This window comes from Chiroxiphia lanceolata, chromosome 15 (genome assembly GCF_009829145.1).
Source record: "Chiroxiphia lanceolata isolate bChiLan1 chromosome 15, bChiLan1.pri, whole genome shotgun sequence".
NCBI lineage: Eukaryota > Metazoa > Chordata > Aves > Passeriformes > Pipridae > Chiroxiphia > Chiroxiphia lanceolata.
This window is the reverse complement of record NC_045651.1, coordinates 5,148,888-5,164,158: the sequence shown is the minus strand read 5'-3', so window position 1 is coordinate 5,164,158 and position 15,271 is coordinate 5,148,888. Positions and strand designations below refer to the sequence as shown.

At 40.7% G+C, this 15,271-nt stretch overlaps 1 protein-coding gene across 14 annotated transcripts in view; it reads left to right on the top strand.

Moving 5' to 3' along the window:
• Window positions 1-15,271, top strand: part of TENM2 (teneurin transmembrane protein 2) — a 634,310-nt gene that overhangs the window by 593,290 nt on the left and 25,749 nt on the right. For 12 of the 14 annotated variants that reach the window (XM_032702528.1, XM_032702527.1, XM_032702526.1 and 9 more), the window contains 6 exons: window positions 2,941-3,060; window positions 5,017-5,278; window positions 5,914-6,181; window positions 7,299-7,442; window positions 8,978-9,227; window positions 12,163-12,183. In XM_032702528.1, coding sequence (XP_032558419.1) covers window positions 2,941-3,060; window positions 5,017-5,278; window positions 5,914-6,181; window positions 7,299-7,442; window positions 8,978-9,227; window positions 12,163-12,183 — 1,065 coding nt within the window. The remainder of the gene's footprint in view (window positions 1-2,940; window positions 3,061-5,016; window positions 5,279-5,913; window positions 6,182-7,298; window positions 7,443-8,977; window positions 9,228-12,162; window positions 12,184-15,271) is intronic. The other 2 variants (XM_032702524.1, XM_032702521.1) reach the window with 1 other exon arrangement.

The window sequence follows — 15,271 nt, the reverse complement described above, 5'->3', positions numbered from 1 at the left end:
TGATTATCATGCCAAATTTCTAGGTGGCTGTAGAGCTGTGCAGGCGTTCTTGCCCCATCCAAGAAATATCAGAATTTGTAGTAGAAATAGTCAAGCTGTTTAAGTATGGATATGAGTTGCAGTCTTCAAAACAGCCTAGGAATTAAGCTGTTGACAGCCTAAGGAGTGCAGTGACACACCTGAAGGACAGGATATCATCCAGAGGGACCTGGACAAGCTCAAATGGTGGCCCTTGGGAATCTCATGGTGTTTAATAAGTGCTGGATCCAGAGAAGGCATCAAGATTATCAGAGGATGGAGCAGCTCTGCTGTGAGGAAAGGCTGGGAGAGTTGGGATTGTTCAGCCTGGAGAAGAGAAGCTTTGGGGTGACCTAATTGTGGCCTTCCAGGGCCTGAAGGGAGCCTGTAAGAAACATGGAGAGAGACTATTGACAAGGGCCTGGAGTGGCAGGACAAGGGGGAATGGCTTCAAACTGACAGAGAGTAGGTTTAGATGGGATATTAGGAAGAAAATCTTCCCTATGAGAATGGTGAGGCCCTGGCACAGGTTTCCCAGAGAAACTGTGGCTGCCCCATCCCTAGGAGTGTTCAAGGGCAGATTGGACAGTGCTTGGAGCAACCTGGGATAGTGGAAGGTGTCCCTGCCCATGGCAGGGGATATTGGAACAAAATTTAAGGTCCCTTCAAACCCAAACCATTCTATGCTCTATGAATTAGAGCTCTAAGCTAAGCAGGAGCTGGCACTTCAATCCTGAGGCTCCTTTGAAAAAAATTTCATCTGAAATTATACATTTTTTTTTTTAAATATGTTTTCCAGGGTTCCTGGTGGCAGGAGTCTTACTTCTGTTTTATTCATCTGAAGTACTCTGCAGATTTTAGCATAACTGTGCAAATGGCATATTAATGACGTTAAAATTGGCCTTAGCCTCTAAGTTGTGAAGGTGCTTTTGATAGTTCTGCAGCTCAGCTGTTATTTTTGGTACCAATTTTAGGCAAATTAATGTATAGTGTCAAAATGTAAGTTTTAAAACTAAGGGTTTTGACTTTTTAAAAGTACCACAGGGTTAGACTCCCAAGTTTTACGTATACTGAAGCTGCCATGGTCCCAAGAAGTAGCTCCCATGAAAGGTGCTGGCTCTGTTTGCTCTCATTCCATTGAGAGACATGAAAAAGTGGGACAAAAAGTGGTTATTATTTTTTTCCAGTCTTAGTATAAGAAAAAGAAGTTATTTCCCACCCTGCTAAAGCAATAAATAACAAAATTTATTGATTGCAAAAATATTTAAGTCTCATTAATCATTTCTGTGCAGAAATAAGATGAAGTTTTTAGGAAAAAAAAAAGCTAGGTGTTTTTACACATTTAAATTCCTTGTTTAAAAAAAAAGGGAAAAGCACTTAATGTATCAGCTTAATCTGTAAGTTACACTTTTAAAAGATTAGCAAAGAAAGGTTGTCCTATGTATGGCTATTAGTCAAAATATTGCTTCTTATAAATCCAGATTTTAACTACATTTTAGCTTATTTTAAGATCCATTTTGTTCTTGATTTTAGCATTTTAGAAATAAAAAGGAAGATTATTGACCAAAGTATTTTATTCACATTATTTCCTGAAATATTAAAATTTAAGGTAGAAAACAAGTAAGTCATGGACATTATTCATTCTCTTCTGCCATATGATGGTTTCTTTCTAAATCTACTTTCTGCACAGTTCCCCTAGAGAAACTTGAGTGACTTTTTTCCTGCAACTATTTCTCTGTGTTTGTAACATAACATAATTGAAGCAAAATGAATAATGCCAAGGCAATTATCTTTGTCCAGTATGTTTCTAAGTAGATTTTCTTAGCAAATTCCATACTCTGATATGAAGTGTTATTTTGCAAATTAAAATTTGACCTGAAGGGTCAAGAAGCAGTTGAAAGTTCTAAGAGAAAAATAACAGAAATTATTCATTTTCATTAATTAGTTTCTTTTATGTAATATCAAAGAACATATTACACCTGTTTGGAATTAAAAATACAAGGAAGTAGTTTTTAAATAGCCAGGAAAATACATTAGGAAAATGTGGGTTTGTGATCCCTGAGGTTATGGGTTAAGAGGATTTAACTCTCTCCCTGTTTCCTGGGTTGACTTGTCCTGTTTTCATGTTTCCAGTGTAGAAATGGAAGCATGATCTGCTTCTCTCAGGGTACAGGGAAGGAGGAAGGGAAAGGAGCCAGGGCTGGAGACTCCTCTCCAGCTGGGAGCAGCACTGTGCACTTTACAAGCACTCTCCAAAGAGAAAAAACTGACTGTGCCTCTTGGAGGAATAGCTCATCTTCACCTCCCTTAGGCTGAGCAAAGCTGCTTATCCTGCTGGCTGAGAAAACTCTTTGTTTTGCCTGTGCATAAAGCTGGCCTTAAAACCAAATCCTTCCTCCTCCTGCCAGGGTTCCAAATCAGGACCGAATGCGGTGCAGGAACTCCAGTCATTCCCTAAGACGAGGGAATGGGAACCTTAACTTGGAGAGCTGGTTGTGTAAAAAAAAAAAGATATGGCATTGCGCCATATTTTTTAAGTGTATTAGCCACCCACAGGCACTTTATTATACACAGGAAGGTTTTTGAGCTTTAGTGGGGCCGCAGGGTCACAGCTCTGGCCTGGCTGACTGTGAGGGAGATTTCTGCTCTGCAAAGCCTCGTTAGGCAATGAGGCAAAGCCTTGTTAGACAAGGAAAGCACTAACTCCCGTTCTGTATACACATCTCACTGCACAGATGAACAGTGTCTTGATTTAGGTGTATAGAGGGACCTGGGCAATATTGTGGTTCCTCAATATTCCAAAAAATCTCTGGAGAAAATTGGATTTAGAGTAAATGAGGCACAAGTGTTCCACTGCTCCGTTTATAAACAACATAGCTTCCCTTTTGCAATTAATACCTTAAATTCTCCTTCTTTTTTCAGTCTTGTGTCTCTCATAAGAGGCCAAGTGGTGACTACAGATGGAACTCCTCTAGTTGGGGTCAACGTGTCGTTTGTCAAGTATCCAAAGTACGGCTACACCATCACTCGTCAGGATGGCACGTGAGTGTCCCTGCTTCACTGAGTCCCTCTTTCATATGTGGTGTCTTTGCTGGTTAACAGATGGTGTGATCTGATGCAACCATGTGGTATCAGGCGTTGCCTTCCTCCCAGGGCGAAGAGCTATTAAGTAAACACAAAAGTAGTTTTTCACGTGGCATTTTGAATACTAACTGCATGTAAATACGAACAGGCTGACTTCTGGTAATGACGTGTTAGCAGGCAGGCTCCTTTCAGAAAGTTGCTCTGTATCTATGAAAACATTTGTGGACTACAGCAATATCCAGCTGAGACCAGAAATATTTTATTTTAAAATGCAATGCAGGCTAACACTTCTAGGAAAAAAAGAAAAGTATCATTATGGAATAGTATATTTTGTTAAAAGTTCCCTTCTGCCTCTCTTTCCTTTTGAAGACCCACTCTCTTTTGAGTTTCTTCAGGGTAGAATGTAATCAAAAGATTCTAATTTAATATATTTAGACAATTTCCTGCTGTGCGAAAAAGTGTTTTTTCCCCCTTGTATCAGCTTATTTGAAATGCACACAGATTCAGATAAACAAAAGTCAATGTGTCGTGGTTTATCTGGTTTACTGGCTGTGGTACCTAAAACAGTGTATCTGACACAGGCATTGTAAACATTTGCCACTTTGTCTTGATCATGCATACAAACAATTGAATTGAAATAATTAATATGAGTCAACTGAACTATAGGGAGTATTCAAGTGCCACATTTCCCAGAATATTAATCTGTTATAATAAGAGTGTAATGTTGATTTCAGTGGTTTAATACTAGTGTAAATGGTGAGCTGAACTATATTTAAATCTGAATAAATTGTTGAAGTCATTGAGTAGTTTGTTACGTTGCCAGCATTTACATGGAACAACTGATACCTGCTTCTGTTGTCAGAACAACCTGGAAGCATTTTACTCATTGAAGCCAGATTTCAAATGCCTGTGCAGCTCCACATAACTGCTGTGATTGTGTAGGAGGTTGGGAGTAAACACCTAATATGTCTGAAAAATGATAGATCTGTTATCCTGGGGACAGGAATTCTTATTTGTAGAACACCTCTCATTATTATTCTGTTACTGCCACCTGTCCCATTCTGTGCTTGATGGGGGCCTTTCAGGAAAGGGATAATTCATTGTCCAGCTCAGAATGAACTTGGCTTCTCTGCTTATTCTACATAAAGGTGGCTTGTAATAATAAATGTGGTGGTTTGTCTGTTGGGCATTTTTTAAATTATTTAATGCAGATTTTATATCAGAATGAGGTTTGTCCAGGTGACTTCAAATCATTGCTTGTCTTGGCTGGTTTTCAGCTGTTTAGTTGCCAAAGGTTCACATCCCATTATTGATCATTTGAAGCATGACATTTAAAACATAATCAAGGTCCTCTCCCTCTCCCCACCTCCACTGGGACAGGGAGAGAATCAGAAGGGTAAAAGTAAGAAAACTCGTGGGTTGAGATAAAAACAGTTCAATAACTGAAATAAAATAATCATTATAATAAATTGTAATGAAAAGGAAAATAACAAAAAGAGAAAGAAATGCCCAGCCAGATCTGGAGCAGCTTCTCCCCTAGTTTATATACTGAGCATGGCACCGTATGGGCGGGGATATCCCTTGGGTCATTTGGGGTCAGCTGTCCTAGCTGTGTCCCCTCCCAGCTCCTTGTGCACCCACATTCTGCCCTCTGGTGGGGTGGGGTGAGGAGGAGGAAGGTCTCTGACTCTGTGAGAGCACTGCTCAGCAATAACAAAAACACCCCTGTGTTACCAACATTATTGTCACCCTGAGTCCAAAACTCGGCACTATGGCAGCTCTTAGGAAAAAAATTAACCCCATCCCAGCCAAAACCAGACATTAACCCATGGCTAGAGGTGTACCTCTGTGTCATTAGAATGCTATTACTGGAATTATTCAGTCTTGTCACTTCTAAAGGCCACGTTTTTCTAGGTTTGACCTGGTTGCGAACGGTGGAGCTTCCCTGACCTTGCACTTTGAGCGGGCCCCGTTTATGAGTCAGGAAAGGACAGTGTGGCTGCCATGGAATAGCTTCTATGCCATGGACACACTTGTGATGAAGACAGAGGAGAACTCCATTCCCAGCTGTGATCTGAGTGGTTTTGTCCGTCCTGACCCAGTCATCATTTCATCACCGCTTTCAACTTTCTTCAGTGATGCTCCCAGCCGGAATCCCATCGTGCCAGAAACCCAGGTAAGAACAGCAGGAGTGAAAAGGATACAGAAATCAGTCCTTATGTCCCTGCAGTTGCTGCAGCAAATGCCTCTGTAGAGCTGCATTTGTTCTGACAGGTTTTCTAGTGAGGGCTGCAGGAGATATCCCCGGTTTGTGTCACCCGGACACATTTATCTTTGACTACCTTGCACCGTCCCATTATGATACAATATATCAAGTATATCTCTGTGTTTCAGTTGACAGCTTAGGTTGTTCAAGAGTATTTTTTGCAAAGGCTTGGCTTGTGGTGCTAACCACACCCCGTTTCCTTGTTTGTTACTTAGGACAAAGGAAAACTCTCCTGACACTGTTGTTTCACTGTATTCAGTTAGTCTTTATACTGTTAGTGGAAGTTGTGGGTTCCTATGACTGTGTTTCTCATGTTTCCCTTGCATATAACATGCAGTAAAAATGCTTGGACTTAAAAAGAATGTCTACCCAGACACCCAATAATTATTTGTCAGAAATGTCAGCTGAACTGTGTCGCTGCACTGGTTTGAGGACAGCCATTCCCAATAGCAGAAAGTCATAAGTTCATAAGAATATGCATGGTGATATTAAAAAAAATAAATAAAAATCACTAATGTGAAATGCTTGATCTTTTTCTTGTTCAGGTTCTTCACGAAGAAATTGAGATCCCTGGCTCTAGTATAAAGCTCAGCTACCTGAGTTCCCGTACTGCTGGATACAAATCCTTGCTGAAGATCATCATGACTCAGACACTTGTGCCCCTGAATCTCATCAAAGTTCACTTGATGGTAGCAGTTGAAGGGCATTTGTTTCAAAAATCATTTCAGGCATCTCCCAACTTGGCATATACATTTATCTGGGACAAAACAGATGCCTATGGTCAGAAGGTGTATGGGTTGTCAGATGCTGTAGGTAAGTCAGCACATACAAGCTCCAAAACGTTCCAAGTGACACCTGTAATTCTAAGCAAGGAAACTGCAGAGATTTCTTGTGGAGGAGGAAGTATAGACTGAACAGTTCTTGTCTCCCTGACACAGTTTATCTTTGTATTACTGTTCTTTTACACATTAAAGATCATATTCAGAGTGTATAAACTCCATCAACATGCCTTTGGTACCTGACTTAGAAGGTTTAGTCCAGGAAACAGGAAAAACTGGGCACAGGAACTTAGGTGAAACCTAGTCCATCATTATTTTTCTGTTTTCTTTCTGTTAACAAATGATCCCCATGGCTGGCAGTCTGCAGTGCACTTGGGTTTTCACACATACCATTATTGTAGTCTCTTGTGGTATAACACATTTGAAATGAAAATGCTGTTCTTCTAATGCTGTTCAGTCTGGTAGTTCTGTAGCTATTTTTAGTTTGCTTGGTTTTAGTGTGTGGGAAAAAGAGTGATCATCATAATATTTTTCAGTTTTCATTGAGTATCAGAATAATTTTTATACAACAGTGCTAAAAATGATCATCAGAGCTGTGCCAGTGTAGAAACAACAGCTTATTTTTAAAATGTTTATTATTTTCTATGTTTTCTAAATTCTTCTTTGCTATAGCTTTTCTTTCTTACATTATTGCATGGGATAATGCTTTCCTGAGTAATGTTTACAGTGCACTTGTGTTTAAGTGCACACAAAGTTTTCACTGCTGTTTGGTATATGGTATGTAAAATGAATACACTAAATAAATGCCATGAACATCTGGCAAATAAAGGCTTTAATCTTGTCCTCTTATCTGATAGAATAATTTTGTTATATTTTAAAAATTGTATTTCTCACTCTCCTCCCACCAAACCAGTCACTTCCCAATGTGAGCTGTTAAGATAGAAGTGATCAGATCCCTACAGAGTACATGTGAATGAAGTTTCAAATTTGTGTCTAGTCAAAAATTTGAATACAATATTGTAGAATAAAAGGGATTAATATAATCACTCCATCTTCTTGAGGGAAAGTGGAATGCTGATTATTGGGAATGTGCTCTGGTCATTTAATTCAATGTTTGTTCAGGAAGTATATTACATTTTCTTTTATTTCAGTGTCTGTGGGTTTTGAATATGAGACTTGCCCCAGTCTCATTTTATGGGAGAAGAGGACAGCACTGCTGCAAGGATTTGAACTAGATCCTTCAAACTTAGGAGGATGGTCCCTGGATAAACACCATGTACTTAATGTCAAGAGTGGTGAGTTAGTTAATTCCGTGTGTTTTCTGTCCTATATGGAGTTTTGTCTGCAAACACTTTTTACTTGCGTTATATTTACACTTTCAAAAAATGCAGTTTCTCCACTCTTTTTGTTTCATCTTTAGCTCAGTAAGGTCTGGAACACATTTCAGCTGTCAGAAATTGTTTTGCAACAAATTTTTGACTGTTCTGCACAACATGTCTTTCTGAATCCAAATCTCTGTCTTCTATTCTGTTGTTCATTTATTCCCTTGTAATATCTTTTTGTCTTCCTTCCTTTTTTTTTTTTTTTTTAATGAACCACACCCATTCCTGATTCCTTTTGCTTGACTTTTTTTCCCTCTGAGATGGGGCTTAGAAGAACTGTGAGTCTGTGACTAGGTACTGGGTTTCATTTGTCTTTCTCATTTGTCACCTGTCTGTATTTTCCTCACTTCTCTTTGTCCTTCCATATCCTAAGCTGAATGTTTCTGATCTCCATATTTTACTCTTTGGGAGCTGAATGCTCAGCACATATTTTATTTGATCCCTATGAAGTGTTGTTTACAGCCTTCCTGCTGATCCCTGCATTAACAAATAGCAAAGGATATTTTTACTCGATAAATCTAAAGTAGCCTTCAGAACAGGCAAGATCAGGCTATTTGAACACACTTCCAGTGCTGGGCAGTGGATCCAACACTGTTGAAACAGGTATTTGGGTAGTGCATGACACTGTTGTCACCAGTTACATCAGGATCATGCAGCTGCATTTCTCAAACAACATGAGGCTGAAACTTTCCAGCCAGATGTCCACAGTTTTTGATGACACTGAAAATGATCGCTCTGTCAGAGAATCCACTCTCTTCTTGGAGCAGGGGTCTGCTCTTTTAACAAATATTTTGAAAATAAATCCTATCTTAAAGGTATTTCCTTGAAGCGTAATAAAGATCTGTACCACTAGCTTCCCTGTTGCCTTTTATCACTGATCCTTAGTAGCCCTTCTGGGAGTTTCATCTTTCTCCTATCTTTTCATTTTCTGTGTTATCATCTTCTCTGGTACCTCCTTTTCTCATTTTTCATTTTCCATTAAAAAGAAGCATGAAAGACTGAGAGGTGGAAGGAGAACAGTAAGGTTGGCACAAAATTCCAGACAAAACATGATATAGGAAACTGGAATGAGAGGATCCAGGCACACAAATAAGGAACATGTGTTCACCACTGTTTACCTTCTGGTTTCCCAGTTATTATCACAGTCTAAACCACAGTACCAGGCCAGAGCTGTGTGGCAGTGTTTTCTTTCATAATGAACACCAAAGGACTCTGGTTGTAGGTTTGGGTCTGTGGGTGTGTATGTGTGTGCTTTTCAACGCTGAATCTCATTACACCTTTATTTTCACTACTGCAAAGCCCTTTTGCTCTCCTTGTTCGACCGAAAACCCAAATGCTGGAGTCTTTTCAGTGTACAGTCCTTAAGAGCAGCTGTGGGAAAGAGAACAGCCTCAAGTCCCTTGCAATGAATGGTGGTAATAACCACTTCTTCTGCTCTCTGTCATTAGGTATATTGCACAAAGGCAACGGAGAAAATCAGTTCCTAACTCAGCAGCCGGCTGTGATAACCAGCATTATGGGGAATGGGCGCCGCAGAAGCATATCCTGTCCAAGCTGCAATGGTCTGGCAGAAGGAAATAAGCTTTTGGCCCCTGTAGCACTGGCAGTGGGTATTGATGGAAGTCTCTTTGTTGGAGATTTTAACTATATCCGGCGTATCTTCCCCTCCAGGAACGTTACGAGCATATTGGAGCTGAGGTAAGGTGTTAACCTTAGTGCTTCACTTCTGGAGCCTGTGCTCAAATCAGCCTTTACCATTACTTTTTATAATTTTGAAAAACATTGTCACTTTCAACCTATTTAAATTCCAGTGGAGAAATGGGGCACAGAAATGCATAGTTCAAAAGCCTGTAGCTTATCAGAGCAGTGACTACAGAGAAGAAATTAAGAGTACAAATTAGCTTGAACAAAAAGTACAAACCATCCCTTTCTGTCTCATTGTGATCATTGATACTATCTCCCTTTGGTGCTATATATTTTTTAGTTTTGTTTGAAAACTACAGACCTGACTGCCCTTAGGTCCTGAGCCACAGTGATAAGTAGAGGTGTAACAGTCTCATGAGGTCAGAGGGAAGGTTTTCCTATCTGTGGTTTTGAGAGCCACTTTCCTATTCTTGTCTGTTCCTGTAGGTTGACAAGTGCAGTTCAGGTTGACACACAGAGCCATTTTGCATCATCACAACTCTTTTTGAGATTGTAACTCTGTCCCACTGTCCCGTGCCCCCTTCCAGGCTTAAGATTTGGTCACTTAATAGGGAAGGCATGAGCGTAGAGTGTACCACTTCACCCATTTCTGTTCCATCTCCTTTTTTCATTCTTCTAGGAGAGGCAAGAGCTATTGCTTCAAACCCTAACTCATGTAACTGGACCTTATACTTACAGCACTATTGAGGATTTGCAGAAAAATAAAGAAAAATACCATGCACTGGCTGTGTGCTGACCCTTCTGGAGCCCCCTCAGGCAGTAGCATTAGTGCTCCTGGAAATTGGATATAGCTGCAAAAGCACATAGAGTGAATTTAGGTCACTAGTCTTTTCCTAATGATATAACCAATCACCAATTCCTCTGCTTCCACTGTACTTTTAGTTTTTAATTAGTGGGAAAAAGCACAAAACTATTGGACTGTTAAAGAATAGGAGGCCTAGCTCTATTTTACACCTCTCTTCCATTCATGTCATTCTGTTGATGTCACTATTGTGAATTCTGATTCTATATAAGAGAAAAGAGATCTGATTCAGGCCAATTCTACTCTGAAATCACTCTCTGACACCTACCTCATACACCATCAGGCTGCCTCATTATATTTTTTTTTTTAAAGTCATGGATCATGCAGTGCTTTCTGCTAGCAGCTCAGTGTAAGCCACAGAGGGTAGCTGGCGTGGACGTGTGACCTGCTATAAATATTTATATCAATATGCACTAAAACTCTGCATTATATAGAATATGCTAATTGGGTTTTTTTTCTCATTTGTTCAGTTCTGTTTAGCTTTCTACTAAATAGGACTACAGCTTTATAGGTGAAGGAAAACATTTTCAGGTTAGGATATTCAATATAAGACTCTGTCTGCACCTCACTTCCTAATATCAGCCAGTGGCAAAGCTTTGTAGCACACCTGGAGTTTGAAAATGTTGCCTCAAAGTTTACAGCAGTATCAGTCTGAGTACTTTGTTTTCTTTCTGTGCCAGAGAGATTGAGAGGGAACTTCAGTTTTCATTATGTGAGAGGGAAAATGGGAAGGAACATGGGTAAAGAAACGGAAGATGGACTTCTTAATCTGCTGTTGTCCACTTTCTCCTTTATGAAAGTCTGTTTTCCACAGCATAGTTGCTTTAGCTTCTGTTAGAACTGTTAGCAAGGAACAGTGAAGCTACTGTGTTGTGAGTGCTGTTGGATAGCTGCAGAGGACTTGACAGATTTTTAGGATTTACAGGTTTTATATTACATTATGATGTCTTTTGCCCCCCCTGTTCCTCTAAAGGGAATTAAGATCCATTGCAGCAAACATTATCTATAGCAGTAATTGTGATTCATTGCTCATCTTAAAATCTGCATGAGTTACCCAAATAAGAGTCTGAAGATTTGAGCCATTTAAGTATGAACAAGAACAGTCTTCAGCTTATATCAAGTAGATCAGATAATGTTGCAGTAGCACAAGTATTACAAACCAAATACATCACTTTATTTAGATTTCACAACTGATGTAATTTTGATTTCACATAAACCAATATAAATCTTGAGTAACTTTATAAGTCAGAATATCCCAGTGTGCATATTTGCTTCACACTGTCCTTTATGAAGGTGCCTGATTGGAATGGCAAATAGGGATTTTGACTCAAGTGCTCCGTGTCCCACTTATCACTGGTACTACAAGTTGGGGGCTGTGCCTCGAGAGCTGCAGCTCAGGAGTCGTGTACCTCTTTGTTTCCTTCAGCTGGATATTCCTAAATGGAAATTACATCAACACAGTGAAACACTGTGGTGTGGAGAATGTATTAATTTTCTTCTGGGAAGCAGAGGACACTCTTCCCTTAGCTTTGTGTCTGGGCAGTAAACTGTGGATCAGTTAATGCTGTTTATCCCCCCTTGTACAGTACCTTACTGCTCACTTAGAAGGGTTTTTTTTCACCCTGACATTTGCTTCGATGGGCTTAAACAGATACCAAGGAGCATCCAAACTTGCTTTAAGCAATTATTTTAGTGACAAACTGCCTAGTAGAAATTTGTTTAGAAATAGCCTGTTGGAAAACTATTCGGACTAAAGAATTTACCTCCAGCTGGCAGACAACATCCTAAGCCTGGTGCTTCTCCCTGCCCAGCTCTGTATTGAGAAAACTGCTGGTTTCTCTCACTCCCAGCCCACAAGCTGCACATATTTCCAAGTGAAAACTCTTTTCAATGGTCCAGAAAGTTTCCTGTATGTGAGGGGTGGGGGTGGGGGCAGGGGTATCCTATAGGGAACTCTATCCCTCCCAGTCTCTCTTCATCTGTAAACTAAGCCAAGGCTAGTCCTGAAAAGAGATAAGAATCTTCTCCTGTGTCCTTTTGTAAAATAAAACAAATACTATGTTTGCTTTACCATCTATTCTTCAGCTAACTGTTTGTTCTTTTTTCTTCTGTTCCCTTTCTATAAAGAAATAAAGAGTTTAAACATAGGTAAGACATGAGCTCTTTCCCATATAATTTGATATGGTTTGTTTGCTTCATTGTGTTTGCTTTTTGTGTTGTGCTTCTTGTGTAATGTTATGTTCTTCATGTACCATATATAGAAACATTTTTATGTGCTAATTGTGTGTTATGAATATGATAAGCATTAGCAATTATGAAATGCAGTCAAAAAGCAACCAAATAAGTTCTGACAGTAATTACAAATTTCTAGTAGAATGCAAGGATAATGAACCCCAAGCTAACTTCTAGATAAACACCTCTCCTTGCTGTCTATAATTGGTCTAAATGGTCAAGGTAAACTACAACAGCATTTTCACAAATGCCAGAGAGGCTCACAAAAGCACTAATGACTGCATATAGGTCAAAAACTCATTTTCCGGTCATTAATGATTTTCTGAACCTGCTGTCCTTTGCCATAATTTAGTTTATATTTCATTTGTCAAACACATTTAATAGTTAGTCAACCTGTGGGGCTGGCTGTATGCAACCACTAGGTGCAGTCATTGTAAGATTCAGGAGGGAGGCATAACCTTTCTGGACATTAGGAGAAGCAATTTTTCATCGTCTCACCCCAGCACTAGGTATTCTGGATGGCAGCAGCTTAGGAAACCTCCTTCTATGCCACACGTGGGACAGGGAGGAAGTTCATCCTGGAGAAAATCAAGGGCAAGAACAAGAAGAGCTGTTGTAAACTATTCCATGGTGTCCTGTGCATCACCCTTTTAAAACCATACTTTCCATTTTTGTAGTACAAGTTGATGCAATAGATGGTCTGGGCTAAATAGTATTATTTCCCCTTAACAGTGTATTTTGGTATAGCAAGTGTAACAGCACTAAATATTCTTATCTGGATGAATTAATTCACAATTTGCTAATGATTATTCGTGGTGCTGGAGGTTCCTCGTTTGCTTCAACAAAGCTTAGTTCCTTTTTCAGGTGCTCAGAGATTTGCTCTGGGCAGCTTCTCTTCTTGGTTAGATTTAAAGAATAGCTGTTGTTGCACTGTTGTGAATTTGATGCACCTATGAGAAGAACAGGGAGGATAAGCTGGTCCTGCTGGCACTTGCTGCCGGGCACAGGCTCCCCCTCAGAGCAGAGTGAGGCTGCAGGTGCTGGTAACCACTGTATTCACTCAGGAGGGCTGGAGGCAGAGACATTATTGGCAGAGGCCTCTGAGAAATGCTGAATGCCATGGAAAATCTTTTAAAACAAGGTACAGTCTTTGGCCTCCTATAATTCAAATTAAAGATTATAGTGGCATGGGGAAAAGAGAGGCAGAGGTCTTTAATTGCCCAGGTGCCGGCTTGAGACGTATTGACTGCTCAGTTATAAAACACATCCCTGTTTGAGGCCATAGTCTCATCAATCATTTGGGGACACAGTGAGTGCATGTCACCTTCCAGCAGTTGTTTTCTGCCAAAGTCCCTCAAAAATTTGCATGGAAAATCTTCTACTATCTGTTCCCTTACAGGGCTCAGGAAGGAGGGAAAGGGTGTGCAGGAGGTCTGCACCTCCAGTGAGCCACTCCCTGATCAGGAACCAAAGCTCTCGACTGACTCCCTGGCATAGCTGCCCTGGGGGAGGGAGATTGCAAAGGAGAAAGGCAGGGACTGCAGGATAGAGGGAGATAAGCCCGTGTTCTGCCCTTGTTCTTTACTCTGACTCGTCCCTTATCCCATCCTGGTAGCAGTGGGACATGCCTGGGGGTAGCTGAGGGCAGAAGGGAGGCAGGTGGGCAGACACACGCTGGCAAAATCGTGTCCAAAAAGAGAGACCCTTCCATTCCTGTAGGGCGGCTGCTGCTCTGTGTCCAGGAACAGCTCAGCTCCTCTGGGCACTGTGTGAGCAGCTCTCACTGCTGAGACCAGCAAGGGCCCTGCCTGGTGTCTGTGCCCAGCTCCAGTCTGTGCCCAGCTCCAGTCTGTGCCTGCCTCAGGTCCTCCATCTGGCCAAGGTGGGGGGGTGTGCCTTGTTTTAGAAGTGCCACACAAAAGGCACCAGCCTTGAGCTAAGTTTGGGTGGTTTTGTGAAGTGTGGAACACCAATGTCACGGCAGAGATTGTTCTTCAGTGCCAGGGACAGCGTGGTGGGAGAAGAGAGCAGAATTTCAAAACAGTGGCAGATGTGCAGATGTTTGTATGGCTCAGATACATGAGAGACTGGAGGAATCTCCTAAGTGGAAAGAACGCTTTTTCTATGTGGCAAAGAAGGTTGAGCATTATTTTGGAGGAATGTGATAAGGGTCTAGTGAAGAGGTGCAGTCTGCTGCTGAAGATAAGGAGAGGAACTTGGGGAATAATGAGATTGTGCTCTAATCTCAAGCATGTCACTAGTCTCCCTGCATAACTTTGTCTACACCACTTAACCTCTCTGTGCCTCAGTTTCCTCCTCTGTAAAATGGGTGCAATACCCATCTTTTTAAAGTACTTTGAGATCCATGCATGAAATAAACCTGCCAAGTATTTTTTTGTTTACTGTATTTCTTCATCTCTAATTTCTACACTCCTAGACTTCAGCAGATGGTATTGCCTCTGCCTACTGAATTGCTCTCAAACCCATCTCCTTCCTACCTTCTGCGGTTCTAGAACGAACTCTCATTGACCTAAAATCATGGCATGTCAAAGACTGGCATAGAGGAAAATAACTGTAGAAGGTGATATTTTGGGGCCTCCTCATTCCTCCAGATCTGGTCATGACCACATGACCACAGTCATCTTTGTGTGCTGATGACCCATCTGCCGAAAGTGGCCTTATTAGAGTTTGAGCAAGTCTGATCAAGAAATGGCTTTTGTCCATCATAACTTACCTCTGTGTATCCTCACTCTTGGAGATGGGCACTTTTGCCACATGAAACTAGGAGTGTGGATATTTGGAGGCAAATCTCTCTGGTTACTGGTAAGTAACCTTCATCTTTTTTTCTTCCTGTCTTCCATTTGTCTTCTATGCTTTGAAACCACCATTGACCTTATTTATGCTCACCCATAGGCTCCAAAGGCTGGAAAATTCACATCACGCTTAAAATCCAACTAAATTGAGTTAAACTAGCCAGGCAAGATTTTGAAAATATTTCTGCACT